At 41.0% G+C, this 26784-nt stretch overlaps 1 protein-coding gene across 1 annotated transcript; it reads left to right on the forward strand.

The window, feature by feature from the left end:
- Positions 1 to 343: 343 nt before the first annotated feature.
- Positions 344 to 26784, forward strand: CD200R1 (CD200 receptor 1). Its single transcript, XM_060766932.2, has 7 exons — positions 344 to 691; positions 8881 to 8988; positions 13229 to 13531; positions 18243 to 18491; positions 19344 to 19461; positions 19783 to 19843; positions 25730 to 26784. The coding sequence occupies exons 1-7, from the start codon at positions 604 to 606 to the stop codon at positions 25826 to 25828; spliced, it is 1026 nt and encodes a 341-aa protein (XP_060622915.2). The 5' UTR covers positions 344 to 603; the 3' UTR covers positions 25829 to 26784.

Here is a 26784-nt window from a genome sequence, read left to right on the forward strand (position 1 = left end):
ACAAAGAGAATGACACCTATAAGCAGCAGCAGCCCTGGAGAAACTGAATAATGTGCCACACAACTGTGCTTTTGCACAGTTGTGCACAGAGAGAGACAGTGGCTTTGTTGCAGTGCATCAGACATGAGCATTGTCTTGGTGGATTCTGCTGTGATCATATCATGGACCTGATTTTTTATGTGATATGTGGTTGTTCTTCTATAAACAGCTTATCGTCATCTATTAAGTGTCATTCCCTTGAAATAAATGCCTCTTTGGTAAGGAGCTTGGGCTTGGATGGACAATTTCATTTTTAAATTTTTTTTTTCCTGGAGTTCTGTTGTAGACAATTATCTTTGCAAAGACAACCGTGAAAAAAGTAGCTTGGTCTGTTTCCTCAGTGATCACTTTTAACTCTACGCACAAAGGAAGTCCCAAAGAGTGGTAAAGTAGAAGGAGGAACCAAACCAACCCAAAGGAGCTAATCAGTGAAGAACATACTGAGTTGCTGCAGAAATCAAGTGACGTGGAAAGAAATGCTGGCTGGAATGAAGCATTTGTACCCAAATATGCTTGTGGGCTAAACATACTACAGAATGGATGGGGGGATGAAAAGCCTGAACCATGGATGCAAAAACTGGCATTAGTTGTGGTACAAAATATGGTACTATGTATGCCCTGCTCACGATCATACTGGCCATGGCAATAATGGGTAAGTCTACTTTTTCACAGGTGATATTATCTTTTCTTCTAATGTCTATGTCTCTCGGTTTTGCCCATATGAATGGATATCTTCCAAAGGATCTGGAGAGTCAGCATCAGGAACTTGAATTTCACCATTTGTTTACAATATTTAGGGTCACAGTTTAATATTGTAATGTGCTCCATAATACGCAGCATATTCTGTGTCCAATTCTGGACACTGCAATTTAAGGGAGATGATGACAAGCTGGAATGTGTCCACAGAAGGGTGATTAAAATGACTAAGGGTCTGGACAACAAGCCCTATGAGGAGTGGCTTAAAGGGCTGGGCATTTTCAGCCTATAGAAGAGAAGGCTGAGAGGAGACATGATGGGCATGTAAAAATATGTGAAGGGAAGTCATAGGGAGGAAGGAGCAAGCTTGTTTTCTGCTGTTCTGGAGACTAGGATGTGGAACAATGGCTTCAAATTACAGGAGAGGAGATTCCACCTGAACATTAGGAAGAACTTTCTAACCGTGAGAGCTGTTCAGTAGTAGAACTCTCTGCCCCGGAGTGTAGTGGAGGCTCCTTCTTTGGAGGCTTTTAAGCAGAGGCTGGATGGCCATCTGTCAGGGGTGCTTTGAATGGGATTTTCCTGATTCTTGGTGGGGGATTGGACTGGATGGCAACTTTATAATTATATGATTCTATTTACAGAAAATGGTAGATTTTGTAAAGAACTAATGAGCATTTGACAGTTGGCTTTTTTTAAAGGTCTTGTCACAGCAGAATGTAGATCAAAATGTCAAGACACAAATATATTTTTTTTAAAATGTGTACCATTTACTCATTGCTGTATTCGCTCAATGTCCTGGCCTTTTCACCATCAGACCTCTTGTCTGTCAAAAGTTCCAGACTGATGTTGACCTTCCATACAGTTTTATTCATTTGTTTACTTTATACCCCGCCTTTCTCCCTGTGGGGACTCAAGAAAGCTTTTATATTGGTATAGTTTTATATCATCAGTAAAGAATGTTTTTCCAGTTGGCTTTGATATTCCATATTCATGATTGGTTTTCTTTAGTATAATTGCAACTGGTATCATAGCAATAACAAATAATAAGGGCAATGAGACATCATCCTGAAAAGTTTGATATTGAGTATTAACTCTGTGCAATTCTTCTCCATTTACTCTTAACAGGGTATTACATAATTATATTATATTGTTGTTCAAGGCATTTTTCAATCCTTGTTTGTGTTAATAATCAAATGTGTTCCTATAGTCAATTTGTGTTATGTGCAGTTCTTTCTGTTTTTCGGTATATTTTATAAATTAACAAATGTTATTGTGAATTCAGGCAACTGCCTTTATATTCCTCTGGGCCAGTAATTCACAATCTTCTTTGACCAGGGCCCGCTTGACCAGTGGCCACTTTACCGGGGACCACTTGATCAGGGACCACTCCCCAACATTAGTACCAAAAGAGATACGAATCAGTTTTGGTCAACTTTAGATCCGATTTGGTTACATGGAGTGCTGATTCAGAAAACTGCATTGGATAGACCACATCAGTTCTAGTTTCTGACACAGAACACATGCCATCCAGTAGTCACCATCTGCTCACTCACAGAAAACCATATTTAATAATCTAGAGCTGATGTGGTAGTAGTAATCGTTCATAGGTAGTCAGTCTCTCCCCTCCTGACATCCCTACTGCCTCAGCACTATAAGAGAGTTTTGCGAGACCAATCGCTCTTGTTGACACTTGGTTTCGAGGCAATGATGTAGTAATGCAATATTCCTGCTTCTTGGCAGGAGGTTGGACTGGATGGCCCATGAGGTCTCTTCCAACTCTTTGATTCTATGATTAATGGTGAAACCATGGACCATATTTTCATTCTTGTGGACCACTGGTGGTTCATGGACCACAGATTGGGAAGCACTTCTCTGGTCAAATAATTTTTTTGAAATAAATCAAGATGGAACAGCAAAACCTATCAAGGGGTGTTCTGGGGCTGAGGGTATGTGACTTGGCCAAGGTCATCCAGTGAGTTTCCATGGTTGAGTAGGGAGGCAAATCTTGGTCTCCAGGATCATAGGGTGCATCTACACTATAAAATTAATACTGTTTGGCATCACTTTAACCACCCAAGGGACAATTTTATGGAATCCCAGAATTTGTAGTTTGGTGAGGCAGAGAAGGTGAAGACCTTGTAAAACTATAATTCCCATAATTCTATAGAATTGAACTAAGGCAATTAAACTGGTGTCAAGATGCATTAATTCTACAGCGCAGATGCACCCCAAGTTACATGACATCTCAGTCAGCCAAGTTTGAAGGTCTGTCTAAACAAGGAGGTCCAGAGAGGATGCCAAAGCAACGGAGATGGGGAAATCCAACCTTCAATTGGAGGCCAGATTCTTCCTCACCAAACAGCCAGTTGCCCAAACCAGTTTGAACTGGTGGAAAACTTCTAAAAGTATTGTGCACAGAGGAAAGTGAGCTGCAAATCTGAATGTTGTCCAAACATTTATAAATTTCCTTTGGTAAAAAGAAAAAAAATAACCTGGTGGTTACAGTAGTAAGTGAGCTGAAATCCATATACATCATTTGGATCAACCAACACTTCTGGGAACAGGACTCCCACAGTCCTTTGGACAGAGCACCTCCTATTTCTTTCCCACATAAATGTCAACACTGAATTTATCCTTCCATGTATCACCCAGCCTTCTTAAAATATTACATGCTTAATGATTCGTAAATGGGTCTTTCTTTCGTCATGAAAAGTCGCTCTGCGAGGGAGCAGGTGTTTTTGAGAAGCAGTAAGGAGTTTACCCCACTCGCTCACCACATTCTTCCTACAAAGAGGTTTCCTAACTCTGAGAGTTTCATATTTGCTTTGAACAACACTCCACCAATAAACATGCCACTGTTTCCCTGCTTGCTCATAATGACTCATTAGTGTCTTTTTTACCCAACAAAGGTTTATTGGCTTTGCTTTATAAGTATTTGCTTGTAGCATGCAGCTTATTCCTCATGGTATGTTTAGAGACATTGGTTCAGCTTCCATTGATTTCAGTTCTTATTTGTTTATGATATTTATATCATAAATGCCCTTCAAAAGATGTTGGAGAACGCTCCTGCCCCGCCTATGTTATCTTTGCAATGACCCTATGGGGCAAGTTTAGCTAAGAAATGGTGACATACCTAATCTCATCTAGTGGGTTCTTACGTTGCTATAGTCCTCATGGTTTCCAGGTCTCAGGACTGGGACTTCTTTCCCAATTCTCAAGGGGTAAGAGTCTCAGGGCGAGAACTCCTTGAAAATTGTGTTTATGCATATTTCTCTTAGACTTGGAGCTTTTTGTTTGAATGGTATACTATGTGCAACTGTGTTTGATGTTTAATATATTATACCTAATGACATAAAGGTGCTCCATGCAGTCATGCCGGCCACATGACCTTGGAGGTGTCTACAGACAACGCTGGCTCTTCGGCTTAGAAATGGAGATGAGCACCACACCCCAAGGTCAGACATGACTGGACTTAATGTCAGGGGACTACCTTTACCTTTACCTTTAATGACATAACCTAAGCCCATTCATACTACAGGATTATAGCATTGTTGTTCTAATTTTAACTACCATGGTTGTATTCCATAGAATTCTGGAATTTGCAGTTTAAGGAGAGGCATTGGGAATTTGCAGTGGGAGCAATCCAGTACCTCACCAAACTACAGACGCCAGATTTCCATAGGATAGAACAATGGCAGTTGTTCTATCCTATGTAGCGTGAATGGGCCCTAGGACCTGTCTCATCCTTCCCTCCAATATCACAAGGGACGTTTCTAGATTTCAGAGTCCGGCTTTGGGTTGTTACCACCCAGACATCCCTACCAGATCCTATGTATTATAGAAATCTGAAGCTGAATCTTCCCAGTCCTAAATCAACCCTCCAGCCACTACAACATTACTGTATACATGTCCAGTAGTATAAAGCATGGCAGAGCCACATGGAAACTGCAGTTTAGATATGTATGCCTATATTTCCAAAAATGATCTTTAAATGATAGTGGAAGCTGTTTCAATGTCTGGTCTTTCTTTACTTACTTACTTAGGCGATCCCTCGTTGGACGAGTAAGATGGTCTTCCATCATGGGTTTCCTTGTGGGTCCGCATGTGGCTGTGGAGCCCTATTCTTGCTCTGCATCTTCTTCCGCAGTGAGGGCATTGGTTTCCAGGTGGAAGGCGGTCCCGGTCGGGGTTGGCTTGACGCGCCTTCCTCCTGGCACGTTTCACTCTTTCACCCTCCACTCGTGCCTCCTCGAAATCTGCAGCACTGCTGGTCACAGCTGACCTCCAGCTGGAGCGCTCAAGGGCCAGGGCCTCCCAGTTCTCAGTGTCTATGCCAGAGTTTTTAAGGTTGGCTTTGAGCCCATCTTTAAATCTCTTTTCCTGTCCACCAACATTCCGTTTTCCGTTCTTGAGTTCGGAGTAGAGCAACTGCTTTGGGAGACGGTGGTCAGGCATCCGGACAACGTGGCCTGTCCAGCGGAGTTGATGTTGGAGGACCATCGCTTCAATGCTGGTGGTCTTTGCTTCCTCCAGCACGCTGACGTTTGTCCGCTTGTCTTCCCAGGAGATTTGCAGGATTTTCCGGAGGCAGCGCTGATGGAATCGTTCCAGGAGCTGCATGTGACGTCTGTAGACAGTCCATGTCTCACAGGCATATAGCAGGGTTGGGAGGACAGTAGCTTTATAGACAAGCACCTTAGTATCCCTACGGATGTCCCGGTCCTCAAACACTCTCTGCTTCATTCGGGAAAATGCTGCACTTGCAGAGCTCAGGCGGAGTTGTATTTCGGCGTCGATGTTGACTTTGGTGGAGAGGTGGCTGCCAAGGTAGCGGAAATGGTCGACATTTTCTAATGTTACACCATTAAGCTGTATCTCTGGCATTGGAGAGGGGATGGCTGGTGACTGCTGGAACAGCACTTTGGTTTTCTCGATGTTCAGTGACAGGCCAAGCTTTGTGTATGCTTCTGCAAAGGTGTTGAGAGTGGCTTGTAGATCTTCTTCTGAATGCGCACAGACGACATTGTCATCAGCATACTGGAGTTCTATAACAGCTGTTGTTGTAACCTTGGTTTTGGCTTTCAGTCTGCTGAGGTTAAATAGCTTGCCGTCTGTCCGATAGATTATTTCCACTCCGGTGGGAAGCTTCCCATCAACAAGGTGAAGTATCATGGCGATGAAGATGGAGAATAAAGTTGGGGCAATAACACATCCCTGTTTGACACCCGATTCTACCTTAAATGGGTCACTTTGGGAGCCACTGCTGTCCAAGACTGTTGCCATCATGTCGTCATGGAGGAGCCGCAGGATGTTCACAAATTTGCTTGGGCACCCGATTTTGTGGAGGATGGTCCAGAGAGCGCTGCGATTCACTGTGTCGAATGCCTTTGCAAGGTCGATGAATGCCATGTACAGAGGTTGGTTTTGTTCCCTGCATTTTTCTTGGAGCTGTCGTGCAGTGAAGATCATGTCCACAGTTCCTCTGGAGGGGCGGAAGCCGTTCTGGGATTCTGGGAGGGTGTCTTCTGAGAGGGGCAGAAGGCGGTTTGCAAGGATTCTTGCGAGGATTTTTCCAGCAGAGGTTAAAAGGGAGATACCTCGATAGTTTCCGCAGTCTGTTCTTTCCCCTTTTTTGAAGAGGGTGATGATGGTGGCATCCTTGAAGTCTGCTGGGATTTTCTCGGTCACCCACACTTTTTCTATGAGCTGGTGGAGTTGGTGTGTCAGCGCAGGTCCTCCCTCTTTAAAGATTTCAGCAGGGATCCCATCCGGTCCGCTGGCTTTGTTGTTCTTTTGTTGGCTGATGGCATTGCTGACTTCTTCCAAACTAGGCAGTGCTGCAAGCTCATCCCTGGTTTGTTGTTGCGGGATTTGTGAGAGGACCTCTTCGGCCACACTGGAGCTGCGGTTTAGGAGGCTTTGGTAGTGTTCTTTCCAACGTAGTGCAATTGACTTTTGGTCCTTCAGGAGTTTGGTTCCGTCTGATGAGCGTAGAGGCTGTATGCCATGGTTTCTTGGCCCATAGATGACCTTTGTGGCTTTGAAAAATCCTTGAGCATTATGGGTATCTGCCAGGTGTTGGATTTCTTCAGCCTTCTTTGTCCACCAGATGTTCTTGAGTTCTCTTGTCCTTCTTTGGACCTCAGCTTTTGCACTGGCGTAGATCTTTTTCTTAGCAGCACAGTTGATGTCTCTCTGCCATGTTTGGAAGGCTTTCCTTTTCTTGTCGATTAGCTGTTGGATCTCGATGTCATTTTCGTCAAACCAGTCTTGATGTTTCTTGGCTTGGTATCCAATAGTTTCTTCGCAGGCTTGGATGATGGAGGTCTTCAGTTTGTTCCAATGTTCCTCAACATTTTCGGGGTGTACTGTGGGTAGATGGTCCTTGAGTGCTGTTTGGAGATGGGCTCGCCTGGAGGGCTCCTGAAGGGCTTGGGTGTTCATTTTGCGCCTTGTCTTTCTTCCTTGGAGTCTGCGCTTGGGGGCGATCTTGATAGCCATTGTGGATCGGATTAGCCTGTGGTCGGTCCAGCAGTCGTCAGCACCTGTCATGGCTCTTGTGAGGAGTACGTCACGGCGGTCTCTGGCACGTGTGATTACATAGTCTAAGAGGTGCCAGTGCTTTGACCGGGGGTGCTTCCATGATGTCTTGAACTTGTTTTTCTGGCGGAAGAGCGTGTTGGTGATGACAAGGTTGTGCTCCGCACATTTGGTGAGAAGCAGGATGCCATTCGAGTTGCTGTTTCCAACCCCGTCTTTTCCTATGGTGCCTGGCCACAGGTCGAAGTCTCGCCCGACTCTTGCATTGAAGTCCCCCAGGAGAAGGATTTTGTCCTCCTTAGGTATCCCCGATAGGACGGTGTCCAGCTGACAGTAGAATTTCTCCTTGATGTCTTCGTCAGCGTCTAGTGTTGGTGCATAGGCACTTATGATGGTTGCCCGTTGGTTTTTGGCAAGATCAACTCGGAGGGTGGAGAGTCGTTCGTTGGTGCCAGTGGGTGCTTCGGACAGATGTTTCATCAGATCATTTCTTATAGCGAAGCCAACTCCATGCATTCTTTGGTCTTCTTTGGGCAGTCCCTTCCAGAAGAAGGTGTAGCCTCCTTTTTCTTCCTTCAGCTGTCCCTCTCCTGCTCTCCGGGTCTCCTGAAGGGCTGCTATGTCGATGTTGAAGCGTCCCAGCTCCCTTGCGATGATGGCAGTTCTGCGTTCGGGGCGTTCACTGTCACTGTTGTCCATCAGTGTCCGTACGTTCCACGTACCGAAGTTCATTTTTCTTTTTTGGCCGCAGGATGGTGACCCCACTGGACGCGGCAGTCCAGTCAGGGATAAGTGAGGCAGACTATGTTTAGGGCACCTTTTCTAGCCCCCTCCCCATGTGGGGTGAGCAGAGTGGGTCCTAAAAAGGGCTGCTCAGTCGCGAATACAGCTGCCGAACTACTCAACTGCCTCGGACCTTGAGGTAGAACGACTGAGTCCGTACCCACCGCCCATGTGCCAGTCTGTGACTAGGGGCTTCCAGATTTCACAGTCCTGCCCCCGTCGCCACTCGCTGATCGCCATGGGACTTTGGTTGGTTGGTTTTTATTTTCTTTGGAAGACGCCTGTGCGTGGGTTTTTTTAATGTGTGGAGGTCAGTGCACAGCTGAACAACACACAGTCTTCACAGATGAGGTTCCACTGGTGATGTAGTTTAACACAATGACCATGGCTTCTCAGTCTGTTGCAGCCTTCTTCCGCCTTCGCAGCTGTTGTAACATGTGCCATGTTATCCTCCGCCTGCTCCGCCGTTGAGGTCTTTGGGTCTTCGGACTGTGCTTGGTCTGGGACCTCCCCCGCGGCCACTCCTGGGAGTGCACGACTCCAGTTGTTGTGCCCACAGGTTCATCGGAACACGCAAGCCCCCTCACCACGACAAGGTCTTTCTTTATAAATAAGTTTATTACAGGAGCACACTGGGATGGGGTTCCTCTATCCCCAAGCCCATGGTGCCTGTAGCTAATTGATACTTTGGACTGCCCAATAATTTCATTTCAGTGCTTGTAGCATTGCTCTGAACATTATGCTATGTAAAAAACAGAAATAAAAACAGGTGTATGTAGTGGTACTGATTTCATGATTTCTTGTCATCACTCTTCTTAGGGTCATCCCTTGCAAGAGAGACTAATCAAAATAATTCTGTACAGAGCCATAACAACATTTCCATCAGATCTGTGACAGTGAACAAGGTTACATCTCAGTTGGCAGAAGGTAATGCTGGGCATCTGTATTTATGCTTTACTATACTGTATATAATTGTGCTGTATGCACATATTACATCTTGAACATACCTGCTCTTACAAGCAGTATATAAGATTGCAGAATATATAAAATTGTATTTTACATAACTATAGTCTGTTTTTACCTCCATTATAACAAAGTGCTTGACCTGAAGGCAGAATATGACCTCTAGGCATGATTACCAGATGGCCAGATATAAATAGGATATTTTTTAAAAAAAACAAAGCAAAATTAAAACATGGTAAATATGACCTATAAATGCTTTTGAACTGTGGTGTTGGAGGAAAGTTCTGAGAGTGCCTTGGGCCGCAAGAAGATCCAACCAGTCCATACTTCAGGGAAAAATTAGGCCTGGGTAACAACGGAAAAATTTGTTTCTAAAATCGATTCGTTTTTTGGGGGTTTTTGCGTTTCGTTATTTAAAATAATTACAAAATTTTCCTTTTAAAAAGTTCGATATTTACGAAATTTCGTAAATGTGAAAAAAATTACAAAACATTAACGAATCGATTTCCGAAACAATAACGAATCGATTCGTTAATGGCGGACGCGACCGCGAAATACGCTAAAAAACCTCCAAAAACTTCTGAAGCTTCCCTCTCCCTCTGTTGTTGACTGTTGGTGTGATATTATATTTTTTTTTCACTAATTAAACAAAAAAATTGCCCCAGACATGCGGAAATAATAACGAAACAACCTCAGAACAATAATGAAACGATCACAATAACGAAATACAAAGCTTTTACAAAACGTGTTTAAAAATTCGTTTTTTAAAAAAATTGCTCCAGAATGGTTCGTTATCGTTTTGTAATTGAAAAAATTAACGAATTATTAACGAATTACGAATTAATGAAACGAAACCGCCCAGCCCTAGGAAAAATCCCCGACTGCTCATTGGAGGGAAGGATATTAGAAGCAAAGATGAAGTATTTTGGCCACATCATGAGAAGACAGGAAAGCTTAGAAAAGACAATGATGCTGGGGAAAATGGAAGGAAAAAGGAAGAGAGGCCGACCAAGGGCAAGATGGATGGATGGTCTCCTTGAAGTGACTTGCTTGACTCTGAAGAGGGCTGGGGGTGGTGATGGCTGACAGGGAGCTCTGGCGTGGGCTGGTCCATGGGGTCACAAAAAGTCAGAAGTGACTGAACGAATAAACAACAACAAATATGATCTATAGTAATGACCATAACTGGATACTGTGAAAAATAAAATTAAAACATGGTTCTAACCACATGCTGTATCATGGATCCATAAGAACAGAGCTAATAGGAATGTATAAGGTCCTGTCCTTTCTGTTTTATGTGACAGCCCATTATCTGAGATCAGCTTCAGAAAGCCTGCTGTTTTCCTACCTCCAGAAGCAAGGCCAGTCCTACCATTAGTGATTGGACTGTCTCAGCTAGAACATGCTGTCAATATGACAAAAGTAGCAAAGTACTAGCAAGGAGAGCTGTGCATACCATGCACCTTGCCCATTATTCCTTCATCAAGACTGCTTCTTTCAGATGAGGTAAAGCAGAAGATGCCATCAGTATTGAGGTTCAATTCAAAACAAGTTGGATGGTTTCTTTTTTTAAGGAAATATGAGCCAAGTGCTTCAGGATACAGAGGCAAGAGGAAAATAGCACTGATAAGCCTCTGGAGTATTGAACCATATGTCCTCTTACTCATGTTGTCAAGTGGGTGCCAATTCTCACTCAGCCATGTCAAGTCATACTTTCCCAATCTGATAAGGGGGCAAAGGCAGGCCCCGCTCTGAAGCATTATTTCCAAGAAAACCTCATTAGATTTGCCACAGGGCTGCTAAAAATCGCAGACAACTTGAAGGCACACAACAACAATAATCACAACAATAACAACAACAGCAATGGTGGCCCAAGGCCACATGGTAAATTCATTAACGAAATAGAGATTTGAACTTGGTCTCCAAGCCCAGCACTTCAAACAATCATAGAATCATAGAATCATAGACTCAAAGAGTTGGAAGAGACCTCATGGGCCATCCAGTCCAACCCCCTGCCAAGAAGCAGGAATATTGCATTCAAATAACCCCTGACAGATGGCCATCCAGCCTCTGTTTAAAAGCTTCCAAAGAAGGAGCCTCCACCACACTCCAGGGCAGAGAGTTCCACTGCTGAACAGCTCTCACAGTCAGGAAGTTCTTCCTCATGTTCAGATGGAATCTCCTCTCTTGTAGTTTGAAGCCATTGTTCCGCGTCCTAGTCTCCAAGGAAGCAGAAAACAAGCTTGCTCCCTCCTCCCTGTGGCTTCCTCTCACATATTTATACATGGCTATCATATCTCCTCTCAGCCTTCTCTTCTTCAGGCTAAACATGCCCAGCTCCTTAAGCCGTTCCTCATAGGGCTTGTTCTCCAGACACTTTATCATTTTAGTTGCCCTCCTCTGGACACATTCCAGCTTCTCAATATCTCTCTTGAATTGTGGTGCCCAGAATTGGACACAATATTCCAGATGTGGTCTAACCAAAGCAGAATAGAGGGGTAGCATTACTTCCTTAGATCTAGACACTATGCTCCTATTGATGCAGGCCAAAATCCCATTGACTTTTTTTGTCACCACATCACATTGTTGGCTCATGTTTAACTTGTTGTCCACGAGGACTCCAAGATCTTTTTCACACGTACTGCTCTCAAGCCAGGCATTGGCCCCCATTCTGTATCTTTGCATTTTATTTTTTCTGCCTAAGTGGAGTATCTTGCATTTGTCCCTGTTGAACTTCATTTTGTTAGTTTTGGCCTATCTCTCTAATCTGTCAAGATCGTTTTGAATCTTGCTCCTGTCTTCTGGAGTATTGGCTATCCCTCCCAATTTGGTGTCGTCTGCAAACTTGATGATCATGCCTTCTAGCCCTTCATCTAAGTCATTAATAAAGATGTTGAACAGGACCGGGCCCAGGACGGAACCCTGCGGCACTCCACTTGTCACTTCTTTCCAGGATGAACTTGTGCGCCAGCTGTGCCCGTACCTTGGGAAGTCTGACTTGGCCACGGTAGTCCACGTTCTGGTTACATCCCGTATAGACTACTGCAACGCTCTCTACGTGGGGTTGCCTCTGAAGACTGCTCGGAAGCTTCAATTGGTCCAACGATCGGCAGCCAGGTTGTTAACAGGAGTGGCACTCAGGGAGCATACAACTTCTCTGTTGCGCCAGCTCCACTGGCTGCCAATTTGCTATCGGGCACAATTCAAAGTGCTGGCTTTAGCCTTTAAAGCCCTAAACGGTTCTGGCCCGACCTATCTGTCCAAACGCATCTCCTCCTATGAACCAGTTAGGACGTTAAGATCGTCTGGGGAGGCCCTGCTCTTGGTCCCGCTGGCTTCACAAGCACGCCTGGCGGGGACGAGAGACAGGGCCTTCTCAGTAGTGGCCCCCTGGCTGTGGAACGCCCTTCCTACAGACATTTATTTGCTTTATTTCTATACCGCATTTTTCAGCCCAAGATCGGCGCCCTCCTTATTGGCATTCAGGAAGAGAGTGAAGACCTGGCTCTTCGAACAGGCTTTCAACTAAGCAGTGCAATTGATTGATTACTGGAATATGGATTAATGGACGAGATCGGATGCTGATTTTATTGATGAGACGTGTTGGATTGTTGTTTTTCTTGTATTGTTGTATTGATGTCCTGATGTTAACTAATTGATATTACTGTTTTAAATTACTAATGATTTTGTACTGTATTGTTGATACTGGTTGTTAACCGCTCTGAGTCGCCGTTGGCTGAGAAGTGAAGTAATAAATAAATAAATAAAAAATAAGAGGAAGCATTGGTGAGCACCCTCTGGGTTCGTCCATTTAACCAATTACAGATCCACCTCACCGTAGTTTTGCCTAGCCCACATTGGACTAGTTTCCTTGCCAGAAGGTCGTGGGGAACCTTGTCGAAGGCCTTACTGAAATCCAGGTACGCTACATCCACGGCATTCCCCGCATCTATCCAGCTTGTAACTCTATCGAAAAAAGAGATCAGATTAGTCTGGCATGACTTGTTTTTGATAAATCCATGTTGACTTCAATACTCTGCAGTGATTAGTTATTCTCTCTAAACTATTGTAAACATTGTAAAAATATTAAAATGGTGCAAATGACAATGGAAGAATTCACAGAATTATAATGTGCCAATTATATACCCAGATTTGAGGAAATTGACTATGGTGGCCACTCATATTTCTTTCTCTATCCTTTCAGGTAAAGTGAATAAGTCTGCAGTAATTGGTGCTACTGTTGTATTGGATTGTCCTCGACACATATATGACCTGGTAGTGTGGAATGCATACTTATATAATGGAATATGGTGCCATTTATCATACTGGACTAAACATGATCAGGAAAGCAAAAACTGCAGTGAGAATACAAATTGGTTATCTAGACCAAGGCATCCGCCTTCTCTTCAGATAAAGTCAGCCCAAATTTCCAACGAAGGATTATACCGATGTTCTATTTCAGATGCCAATGGAACTTTCTTCTTTTCCTATTATCTAACAGTATTAGGTAAGAAACCTCTTTTTTTAATTCCAGTTATGTCTGAGATAGGTTTTGTGGAAGTGGAAGTTTAAAATTCATCATTAAAACTGCCTGGGCAGGCCTGCTGGAAGAGATAGGTCTTCATTTGTGTCTTAAATTGTGACAACTGATCTAACTGTCAGAGCTCTACTGGCAGGTCGTTCCACAGTTGTGGGGCAAAGCTGAAAAGATCCTCTTGGTGATGGTTACCTGTTAGGTTCTGTCAGGATGGAGCAGATGTCCCCCAGAGGACCTCAGTGTTTGGGGCAGATAATACGGGAGAAGGCAATCCTGTAGATAACCCAGACCCAAACTATGTAGGGTAACAAGAAATGTGAAATAATTCATATTGGCAGATCTACTACATTGCCCTTTGTCTCAGGCAGCCAACTTTCTTTATCAGTCTCCTTCAGACTTCATGTTCAACCTGCTCTCTTACATCCGTATTTCCCAATTCCACCTACATCCAAATCAGGCTAAGTAAAATTAGATAGCAGAAGATGTAGAGTTGCCAGGTGAGCATTTCTAAATGAAAGATGCAGATAGGTGTCCAATTTCTTGGGCATCTTTTCAAGATATCCTTCCATTAATTTTTCTTGTTCCTAATGTACCTATATGTCTCCTTAGTGAAAGTGCTGGCAATGTGCCCATAGGCTTCCCGGTCCTTAGCTTCCTATGCTGGGATCCTGTCAGCATCCATTGGCCTTGTTCCTTGCAGATAGCCAGGAACCAGGTTCCTAGAATCATAGAATCAAAGAGTTGGAAGAGACCTCTTGGATCATCCATTCCAACCCCCTGCCAAGAAGCAGGAAAATAGCATTCAAAGCACCCCTGAAAGATGGTTACCCAGCCTCTGCTTAAAACCCTCCAAACTGAAGTTCTGTTCTTCAAATGTAGTTTGAGAAGTTATCCCATTAATTTGGGAATGGTCAGCTCAATAATCTAGGAGGTTGTTTTCAAAGGCTGGCTTGCTCTTAGATATATCTTAACTCTTTTACAGATCTCTCAAAATAACCAAAGCCTGGGTTCCCATCAGATAGTGTGTCTAGCAGTCAGAGATCCTAGTTAATGTGTAAATACATGAATGGCTTGGAGGAACAAACTAAAGGCTTTGAGAAGGATGCAGAAAGATTCCTAAGAGAATCAGTTTACATCACAGAAGGATCAGGATAGATAGACAAGAAAGGAAGACATTTTGGGTCATGAGAACTATCTAATCCTATTACTACTGCCTGCTCTGAGGCATTCTTAACTCTTGGGTGTTAAGCATCATTAATATTCCAGCACTAAAATGAATAAATACCTCATGTGTTTAGCTGAACTTTGCTCCTTTAGTTAAATGACCTCCAGATGCGTGCTGTTCCACATTGCACGCCCCCACCATGTGAAACTGAGATGTGCCTGTTGCATGTACTATGCTGACCTTTCAGTTCAGTTCTGACAATTGTGTAACCAACCAATTCTTTTCCAGTATTTGTGCATTGCATATCTCAGGGGGGATGAGGGGGGAGGCAAACTGAGCAGAGAAAGGATGACAAGACAATATGCTACCAGATTCTTGAGACGGAGCCAAACTGAGAATGAGCCACTTCTTCATTTGCCCGACTGTTCATCTTCTTAAAGTTCAGTCTCCCTTAAGAAGGGAACCCTCCAGGCTCTAAAAGGAAGCATAAATGGAGTTGTAGTTCGGACAACATTTCACTCTTTATTAAGGTAGCAACTTAAGTTGCATATAAATCTGTATATATACCAGTATGCATTTGTGTGCTAAAGAAAAGTAATTACCGGCATTAAAGTGCATAACAATGATCAACGATCCAATTAGTGTACATATGTGATTTTAAATCACCTGTCATGTATGGTGGCTCTGGGAATTTTATAGTGTTTTCCTAGACAACAAATGGTTTTGTCTTCCTGTGAAATATAGCCTACAATATCTGCTATTTGTTGCTGATCTTCCATCTAAGTACAAACCAGGGCTGATTCCACTTGGCTTACAGGATCAGGCAGGTTCTACTGTCTCCCATATCTGTATCTATATATCTATATGCAAATATAACAATAAATCCTAAAATTTAAATTTCCCAAAATGCAAGACAATTTTCTACGTGACTCACAAAAAAATATTCAGTTCATTTGCATCTCATTTCCATGTGTCCCCAAATGATCCCTTCAATTACTTTATTTCCCAATTATTAATTTTGAGTGCTAGTTATTTAAATCATGACTAAACATTGAGGTCCAAATGATATCAAGAGTTAAGGAGAGGTATTGATTGGCATCAAAAAACAGAATATAGATGTAGAAGCAGGATTGCATTATTAAGAGAACTTCCACCAGACAGATAAACTTAAGAAGAAAGGCTACAGATTTTGATGGGAAAACCCAGAAGGACTGATTGTATCTTACAAAGGAGAAAGGTATTGTCCTTTGTAAAGTTAACATCCATCATGAAAGCCCAGGATTTTTTATAAGAAATTCCAAAAAGACCTAAATTCAGAGGAAAGATCAGGAAACCAATGATCAAAAGAACATTCAAGAAAGCAAGAGATGGCAACTTCAATGGATCCTAGATAAGGAAGATGCTCAACAACAGCAACAGGCCATTCTACATGATAAAGAAGAATTGGATGATCATCTACTATGACAAGAATGAGGATCCTAAATATAGTTTATTTAAATATAAATGGACTAAATTTGCCTAACAAGAGGAGAAGAGTTTTTCATTATTTGCAATTAATGGAAACAAGAAGAAATTCCCACTCAAAATGTATGGATTACAAAAATGATAGCCCTGGCAGAAATGCACAGATTGACCAGGTTTATAGAATTGCCAGATGCTCCCAAATTTAAAGAAGAAACCAAATACTGTGATAATCTGGTAATTATTTGGGTTACAAATAATTAGTAGCACCATTTAGCTAACTGAGGAAGAATGGCAGCATTTTGCTGACTTTTTAAAAGAAGAGTGGACAAAAAACCCATTGGCTTTTACATGATATTACAGAGATGTAAGATTGACAAGAAAAGAAAAAAGAGGAGTGAGTAACAAGAATAGCAGGGTCCCCAAAATATCCAAGGGATCCTGAAGAGTTCATCTACAAGAAGATGCAAGATACAAAAATAGTTATTTTGATTATGAAGAAGGTAGCAGTGTTAGGGCAAAGAGTGTTGTATAAGGCTTTCTGTTTTCTATTTCTTAACTTTGCTACCTTCTATGTTTCTACATACTCTATACTAACTTTTCTGTTCTTTTGTTTTAAACTAGTTAAGAAATTATTTTCTTCTACTTTTTTCTTCTCCTTTTTTAAACATCATAGTAACTTTTTGTGTTAGAAGATGATGGAAGAAGCTGAAATGTCAGGGGAGAACCTTTACCTTTTATGGTCACCATAAAGTGGCAAGTGACTTGATGACCCAGTCATACATACATCACAATTTAGAACTGCCTTTGCCACATTTTAATTCAAGACATCGCTCTGCTTCACCAAAACTTATACCAGGTTTCTTCCTCATGTCTTCCGTCTTCTCTCCCCCTCCCAGTGATCATTTGCAATTGCTGTTCATAGAAAAGACCAAAGTAGTCAGCCTGAACTCCATTATGGCTCGAGTGAGTTGTTTGATGTAGTACTAAGGACAACATCATGTTGTCCCTGGAGCAACACAGTCTCTTTTTCTGAAGACAAGTTGGAACACAAAGGACTTTTGAATACTGGACTGCTAGGAATCATGCCAGAGACTGGTTGCCCATCTTGCCATGTGACAAAGAAGGAACAAAATGTGTTGCTTGTTAACTTTAAAAATAACTCTGTGCCGCAATACTGAAAATACACATATCTTTTATATAGTGATCCAATGTCATGCTGAAGAGAGAAAACTAGCCAGCACAATTGCGCAGAAGAGCAGGAATAGAAATGCTTAAAAAATTAATAAATCAGTATAGTAACTGTGCACCTTTTGCAGTAATTTTTTTACCTGCAATAGCAAAAATTCACTACTTTTAAGTATAACATAACCATTTTTCTGTCTGTAATAAATACTATAAAGGCAAAAAATGGTATTTTTACATATTACCACTAGCAGTAGTGGTAATATGTTAGTAATCCAACAAATTACTTTCTGGAGATAGTGACAGTAAGAATCTATGAAATGTTGGATGAATGTTAACATGTAACATGCCAAGTGTTATGCTCTTTTCTGTTTTCCAGCATTCTCAAAACATCGCTAGTGATGCTATCCCTCTTTCAGAATTGATGTTTGTTTGGTTGTTGTTGTTTTTTTTACCAAAGTGGAACAAACAAACAGAAGGACAGCAACACTCTGGATATATTCATATAAATCAAAGCTTGAAAATATGGCTTTCTTCGGACTGTTAACTCCTTGAATCTCACCGACTGCATGCTCACTGATTTTTAAAAGTCCTATAAACAGATGATGTAGGATTTCTAATTCAAGGAGGAGAGGATAATGGAAGAAAATAAAAGTCAGATATCACATATTATTTTTCAAAAGTTAACACACTCTTAGCAGGCTTTTTGAAGGGCACATCTGTTCCAAATCCTATTGATACATTCAATTATATTTTGATTGATATCAGTAGAATGGCAGAATATCAGCTTCATGCCAGCACTCCTATGAGTTCCTAGGGCAGGACTCATCATTCCAATGTTGTATAAATCTGACCTTTTTCCCCTTTCAGTACCTCCTTCGGTGTCTTTGAGTTATAACGTCAATGGCAATCCTGTGTGCAAGGCAGCTGCTGGAAAACCGGCTGCACAGATTTCATGGACCCTGGAAGGAGATTATAAAACTAAACCTGAAGTTTCACTTAAGGGCACAGAGACAATAATCAGTGAATACTATGTCACCAATGCCACTCAGGGTGACATTGCTTGTATCGTCTCTCATCCTGCCTGGGAAGAGTCCCGTGTCTTCAGTCTCTCATTAGGTAACACTACTTGGATACTTTTCTGACTGTTCAGCCATAGTGACAACCCTTTGGCATGTTCTTCCAAGAAATTGAAAGGTGACCATACATTCTGTAGATAACTGGAATTGTATATTTTCTCTGAAATATTTGTTGCTCAGTGTTGAAGTTTGACAACTAGCTTCATGATAATAATAATATCATGGATAAGAAATGTCATAGGACTGTGCACAAATGCTGTCCTAATCAGTATGTTTTCTTTAAATTGATTAATCAAAAGTATATATTAATTGTGTGATCCTATGCATACCAATGTAGAGGTACCTAGAATAGGGGTGGTTAATTGTGGAAGGCTGGGGAGGTGCATTAGCTCTCTAGAAGACCTTAGGCTGGATCTACACCACCCTATATCCTAAGATCTGATCCCAGATTATCTTCTTATCCCAGATTATCTGGCAATGTAGACTCATATAATCCCGTTCAAAGCAGATAATCCGGGATTAAATCCTTGAATTTAGGGCAGTGTAGATCCAGCCTTGGAGGGTTGGATCCTTCATTGCACTAGGCTTGCAAAAATGGAAAAAAAATGCCATTCCCAAAGGCCTTTTGATGGACACTTTCATGATGTCTCAGGAAAGCGCTTTTAAAATAATAGGATGTGATAAAAAAAATCACATTCCACTCACATCAAACAAAGCCCTTTCCAGGACACAGACTGGTCCAGGAGACCCAAAAATGTGGTAAACAGATCTGATTTTCTTTTGGCTTTCAAGTTGCACCTTACCCACTTCATAACCTAGAAGGTGCGCATGTATTCGGTTAAGCTTAAAGTTATACTTGTTTACTGGTATTTCTGACACCTTGAATCTTCAGACATGGACAGTGCAGGAAGGACAGATCCTATGCGAATTCTCTACAGCAGCCTCATTTGTCTCTTGGGAATCTTCGTGCTTGTACTTTTCATTTACCTATGGAAGATCTTCCGTGGAAGGTATTGCATACTTAACTTACACAAACTACAATATGTACATGGTTTGGAATATTTTACCCAGTTTTCATATATCTTTTATAAATAGTACAACATGTTTTAGCCTTCAAACATTGTTTTATTACTTTCACTGTTTTAAATGAGTCAAGTGTGGTTTTGTTGTATGTTGCCCTAAGATCTTGAGTCAGAGTGCAAAATAGACATATTTTAATAAAGAGAGAAATAAAGGAATTATATCTTATATTTGACATGCTGATTTCAACTCAATTTGAATGGCATCAATTTGGAGTCTAGGATCTGACTGCATTTTCCTTCCAATTACAGAAAAACAGATGTCACTACACTGAAAATCCCTGAAGCAATTTCAACACGACTGAGCTTCCAGGTAAGACAAGGAGATAATATAATACTTACAATATTGTAGTAGATATGTACAGGTATCAAATCACACTAAGGTTGCTTGCATGGTGCCTATTGCAAAGCAGTGCATTGTAGTGTGATTTGACTATACCAAAAAACATTACAGATGGAGATGGTCTGTGGTAATTACCTATGGACCCACATTTCTCATCTTTATATTGTTACTGCAATGCTTTTTAAAAAAATCACATCAAAGTGGTCCTGAGACTTGGGTTGCAGTAACAGTTTTGAGTCCTTAAAGCATATGCATCTGAACTAGAGTTGTGTGGGAAAGCATTTTCCTTTCTTTCATCCATTATTTCATTACTTCCTTTACCTTCAGGAGCACGTAACGGGAAGCCCCCTCCCGGTACGAAAATTAGCTCGACACAAAAGCAAGTAGGAGCTGATCCTGGCTCCTTGCCTGCTTTTTGTGATTATCTGGCACTCCATGCCTTCTTGCCTTGGAAAGAGAGTGTGCATGCGTGTGGCATGCAGACCCAGGAAGTGCACGCACCTGCCTGCAGCCGAGCGCCTCCTCTAGAGTAAGAATGAGAACTTGCCTCCTTGCCTTGGAAACGCCCCTCCTCTAGAGTAGAAAGAAGAAGTCTCTTTAAAGTGCATGCCTGCTTGCAGATGAGTGCCTCTCCTCTAGAGTAAAACAGCTTAAATACCTAAAATGATGGGAAGGAGAGCCTAGGACCTCCCCCTAATAATGGGCCAATAGAAAGTAAATCTTTTGGCACCTCAGAGCAAAAAGAGATACCGGCTTTCCTAATTTCGGGAGGCTCCCAAAAATGGATTGGGGCCCCCACTGAAAGCTGGAACACAAAACGGGTCAAGGTTTACCCCGAAAGTACAACCCTAATCTGAACCCATAAACTATGTGAGTCCATTGCCTCCAATGTAGAATAATATGCATGCACAATCGTGTTGTTGTTGTTTATTCGTTCAGTCGTCTCCGACTCTTCGTGACCTCATGAACCAGCCCACACCAGAGCTCCCTGTCAGCCGTCACCACCCCCAGCTCCTTCAAGGTCAGTCCAGTCACTTTAAGTCACTTTAGGTTTCATGCTATTCCTTTATCAAGTCTGATTTTTAAATGATATTAATCAACAAAGCAAGTTACAGAACATGTTACTTTTCAAACATATGAAGTAACACCAATATATCAAGTTTTCCAGATAGTACATCAAGTAACAGGAATACGACTAGTTAAAAGTCAGCTCTGTTAAAACATGAAAGTCAGCATTAAAAACTCCAAGGCTCAATAAAAAGCAAGCATGTGGTTAGTGAGCTGCATCTAGCTTTGTGGTTTGCAATTCTGCAGCCCTAACAACACAAAAGATGCTTTCACAAAAGAAAGGAAGGTATATAAACTCTCTAGAGCAGTCTGGCACATTCATCATATACTGGACTTCTCTATCCCAGGATCTGATCCCAGATTACTGTATTTATTCAAATCTGGTATTTACAATTTTTGGCTAAATTACTTCGCCAAAATCAGGGTGCACATTAGATTCGTGTAATAGGGCAATCTTAGTGCCGAACCAAAGCATAGGCGAAGCTAATTCCGGAGCACCTGGAGTTCTATTTGAAGGATGACATCTGTAATTTAATTGTCATAGCTCAATGCTATGTGATCCTGGGATCTGTGGTTTGATGAAGAATCTGCACTCTTTGAAGAAACAGGCTCAAGGTCTTGTAAAACTACAGACCCCATGACCCTACAGTGTTGAACCAAGGCAGTTAAAGTGGATTCATTCTGTGGCATAGATGCACCCTAAGGTTTCTTTTCCATTATGGAAAGCTTTGGTGTTCTAACACAATTCTTTTTAAAGAAGGAATTCTACACAGACAGCAACTGTAATTGGCATATTATAAAGATTGCACCTTTTGCTGCTGCACATTATGTTCACTAGCAAATTCTTTTTATGGTTTCAGGGTTTTAAAAATTGAGGTGTGCATTAGATTCGATGGCACATTAGACTTGAGTAAATATGGGGAATTTGCTTTGAACTGGATTATGTAAGTCTGCACTGCCAGATAATCTGGGATAAGCAGATAATCTGGGATCAGATCCTGGAATATAGGGCAGTGTATTTATTTATTTTATTTATTTATCTTATATATACACCGGCCTTTCTCAACCCTGAAGGGGACTCAAGGTGGCTAACATATAGGCAATTATTCAATGCCTTAGAGCAACATACTATTTCAATAAACATTAAAATTAAATTAAAAATTAGTACATATTAAACATTTACAAATATTACATTCAATATGTTCGTAGTCCAGGGCCATTGCAATAGTCATTGCACATATTCCACATCTGTCTAGGTCCAGCCTCAGAATCTCTGTGGTGGCTGGTGGATGTTGTGAGTTGCGATCTTTCCTCTTTGTGGAGGCAATTGTTCCTTGAATTTTTCAATCACTATTCAGAACACTCAAGCATCATCACTGGAAATTGTCATTTCCATGGTAAATGAGTGAGATTGCAGTTGTTTACACAGGAGAGGAAAAGGGGAAATTCTTGGTACTTTCGTATTGGTAACGCAGTAAGTTTTATATGTGTACCTTGACAGCATTTCCCCCCATTCATTGCATGTATTTATTTTCATTTCTGCTTTTTTCCTAGAAATAGAAAGGTGTGCTTTCATTTTTTGTAAAAGTGCACAGAATGGATTTTTGCTTTATTAAACAGCATCTATTTGGAATTTGCTTTTTTTTATAAAGCTGTTTTAACCACCACAACCTTTAAAAAACCATGTGCACCAAGCTGTTTGGGTACCACCACATCCTTAAGAAAACCACGTGCACCAAAGGCTTAGGCTTCACAATTAGTGAAAACTAAATGTTTCTGGGAAATGACTTGAACATTTGCGAGGGGTTGTCTTCCACTGATGCTCAGCAATTTTGAGGTTGCCATAAGAGGAATGTACTTCCTCTAGCTTTTCCTTGTCCCCTACAGAGCCCAGGTGTTGTAATATAATTTTTGCTATTTTATAATGTATTAATCTTTTTTCTGGTCAATAAATTGTATTAGGAGGTAGGAAAGAGGACAGGAGGGCAGTGGAGGATCACTCTGAGCTTTAAATCTTTGGAAAAAGCTGCCTAAAATACTGAATCTTATCCCCCAAATAAGTGACGAAATGAAAATCATGTGTAGTTCACATTTGACCAGTCCACACACTGTCTTGGCAGAGAAAGAAAATATGCCTCAAAGATGAACAGTAAAGAACAAGTAGTTTACTCTTTGGATTTCAGAACAACCTATTTATAATTATGTGATCAGTTGCATCAACTCACATAATGTTCTTTTATGAGAGATTTAAAATGGTCTTTCTTTTTCCATATGGACAATCTCCTTCAGCAGCTAATGAAGCAAGGGCACACTTCAAACTCTGTCTCTGAGTGCTTTTCTCTGCTTCTCTCTGTGAGCACCTGCATAGATCAAGCCTGAAAAATGTAACAGTATCCAAAAGCCCCAGTCTCAGCCATCTCCATGGGCATAGCCTGGCCAATCAGCTTCATGCATCTTATTTTACAGTTGATACACACACACTAACCGATTTCTTACGTCTTCCAACAAAGTAATTAATTAATTATATTATTTTAATTAATTATTTACAATACAATTTATACAATATTGCAGTATAGCAATAAGTTATAATTTAAGACCTTGCTTTTATCTCATCCATCCTCCCTCCCCTGCCCATGCCATAGACATTTGGGAACTCCTTCCCTGTCATTTCTCTTACCACTAAATTATCCTCTACTTCATTGTCTTATTTTATTAGTAATAGTTGTATCTTTGCCTAACCATTTATCTAAATTCTTACCTGCTCTAAGAGTGGTTTCAATTTATTTATTTACTTCATTTATATACCGCTCCCCCCCCCCCCCAGGGGGACTCGAAGCAGTTTCCAACAAATTCACGGCAAAAATGAAATGCCTTACAACATATAAAAAACCTAGTATGATAGCAAATGTAACATATAACTATAAATTAAATTAAACAATATTAAATAGAGAAACAGCATCATCTAGACATTTAAACATGGAATTAAGGACATATTAATATAAAACATTAAAATCACATAATCAAGAAGCCAAAGTCCGAGGCCTTTCCAAGTGTCAATTGCACATAATCCTGTACGTTTCATACATTGCTTATTGCCCAAAGGCTTGGTCCATGTCTTTACTTTCTTTCTGAAGACGTAAAGAGAGGGTGCTGGTCTAATTTTGATAGGGAGGGAGTTCCACAGGCAAGGGGCAACCACTGAGAAGGCCATGCGTCTCGTCCCCACCACTTGCGAAAGAAGCAGGACCAAGAGCAGGGCCTCCCAAGATGATCTTAACCTCCTAGATGGTTCATATAGGGAGATACATTTGGACAGGTAAGCTGGGCTAGAACCATTTAGAGCTTTATCGGCTAAAGTCAGCACTTTGAATTGTGTTTGGTAGCAGACTGGCAGCCAGTGGAGCTGGCGTAACAGGGGGGTTGTATGCTTCCTATACCCGACTCCAGTGAGCAATCTGGCTGCCACCCGCTGGACTAGTTGAAGCTTCCGAACTGTCTTCAAAGGCAACCCTACGTAGAGGAGTTGCCCTTAAATTTGCTACTGCTCTGACCGATATAGCTAAGAAATGGCTTTCATATAACCTTGAGCAAATTCTCCTTAATTTCTCCTCTTTCTAATCTTACTTTGTATACTAGCTTTTCAGATAAAGTTTGGAGTGATACGTAAGTCCCAAATAGGCACTCTTTCCATTGTGATTTAATTCAAGAACATCAAACAAAGACTTTTAGCCAGCTTTAAATTTACATCCTTACTTCTAAAAAAACCCGAAGTTACCATATATACTTGAGTATAAGCTGACCCAAATTTAAGCTGAGGCACCTCATTTTACCACCCCCCCCCCAAACCCAAAACAAAACAAAAAACTTGGAAAACGTATTGACTTGAGTATAAGCCGCAGCAGCTACTGGTAAATTTCAAAATAAAAACCAATACCAATAAAAATAACATTAATTGAGGCATCAGTATGTTAAATGTTTTTTAATATTTACATAAAACTGTAATTTAAGAGAAGACTCTCCAACTGCGATTAAACCATTATTCTAACCTTCCACAGCGTAAATGTGCTTACGTGTCCTTCCAATAGTAATAGAGAGTAAAATAAAAATGTAATAAAAATAATAATAGAGTAAATAATGGAAATGTAATAATAACAGTAATAATGGAGTAAAATAATAGATGTAATAATAGTGTAAAATAAAAAATGTAATAAAAATAGAGTAAAATAATATAGTAAATAGTAAAAAATAAATGTAATAATAAAAATAGAGTAAAATAATAAATGTAATTATAATAGAGAAAAATAATAAATGTATTAATAATAAATAGAGTAAAACAATACATGTAATAATAATAATAATAATAATAATAATAATAATAGAATAAAATAATAAATAACCTTGACCCGAGTATAAGCCGAGGGGGGCTTTTTCAGGCTTAAAAATGGCTGAAAAACTTGGCTTATATTCAAGTATATCTGGTAGCTATCTGCTTGAATAGATAAAAAATAATCTAGAAAAATGTGTTAATAAAAAAAATTGAATCATGTGGGGTTGAAAGTTTTCATATTGAATATTTTAATTTGTAAAGCTCTGTGTATTGTGCAATGCAACGGTGCTATAACATCAAGGTTAACTTTATTTACAGCAAGGCAAGTCTAAAGATTTTTCACCAAAGTATATCATACAATGGAAGAAACAAATGGGTTTTCAGTTGCTTCTTTCACTTTTTAAAAATACTTTACAATGTTTTGCTATAGTCTTCTCAAGAGCTGTGTCTTTGTTTTGTAGGAGAGTGATACACAGCCATATGCCACCTTTGTGCAAGTAGAAAATGTGATCTATGACAAAGCAAGTGACTTCTCACCGGGATTTTCAAGTTCAACATGAGCCATCAATTAGGCCAAGCTTTGTGAAGATGTGTTAAAAGGGGGAAAACCCTTACTTAGTAACAGTGAAGACGGCATGCTATTTCTTTAAAGATACTTTCCTTCTTACTGAACATGGAAACGTTTTGGTTTGCGCATCTGTGTTGCATCACCAATGACCCATTGTCTCTAACATTACCCTTCCTCCTGTCACAGTCATTGGTTACAAGGCCAGAGTTTGCTGTCTTCTGTACAAAAGGAAATGCTCAACTCACCATGCAGAGAGTTTGTGGGTTTGAGCAAAAGAGGGATGCTGCTTCCAAGGCAATGGTCTGGAGCTACCTAAGCATAGCGTTATTTTGTCTCCATCTCAGGAGTCTGTGCTCTCTGTTGTGGTTCCGGAGAAGGCACAAGTCTCCAGGCAATGAGTTTGAATCTGCTTTGAACTCATTGCCTGGTGGGCTCGAAAAAAGTGATGTGCGTGAGTGGCTTCATTCTGGTTGGGCAGAAAAATGTTTCGACTGCTGCCTGCGCATGCTCATGGTAGTAACCTTTGGAGCATCATCCCATCCACCCTTTATTGTAATTAAAGGGTTCTCATGTTATTATTCTACAGCTGCTTGTATGTGTTTCAGTCATTGTCACACCTTTGGGGGGAGCAGTTGGCATGGATCCTGAATCTGGGACCTTGAGCACCAGTTCTCCTTTTGGGCACTAGTAAAGTTGGGGGTTCTCTTATGTGTCTGATCCAGCATGAGAGGCAAAAGGTTTTCTAGCAAGCCCTGGTGGTGGTGGAGGAGGACTGTTTAGGCCATCCATCTTCATAGTTCCTTTCCTGTCATGTCAAATTTCAGCTGATGGCCGAAGGTTCAGGATAATTTATTAGCAGGTTGGTTGGTTGATGCTTGGATCCAGAACCGATGTGTTTGGGGTAACCTCTTTTACTGCTGTAACCAATAAAGATGTTGTCTTATTTAT

This window comes from Anolis sagrei, chromosome 3 (genome assembly GCF_037176765.1).
Source record: "Anolis sagrei isolate rAnoSag1 chromosome 3, rAnoSag1.mat, whole genome shotgun sequence".
Lineage (NCBI taxonomy): Eukaryota > Metazoa > Chordata > Lepidosauria > Squamata > Dactyloidae > Anolis > Anolis sagrei.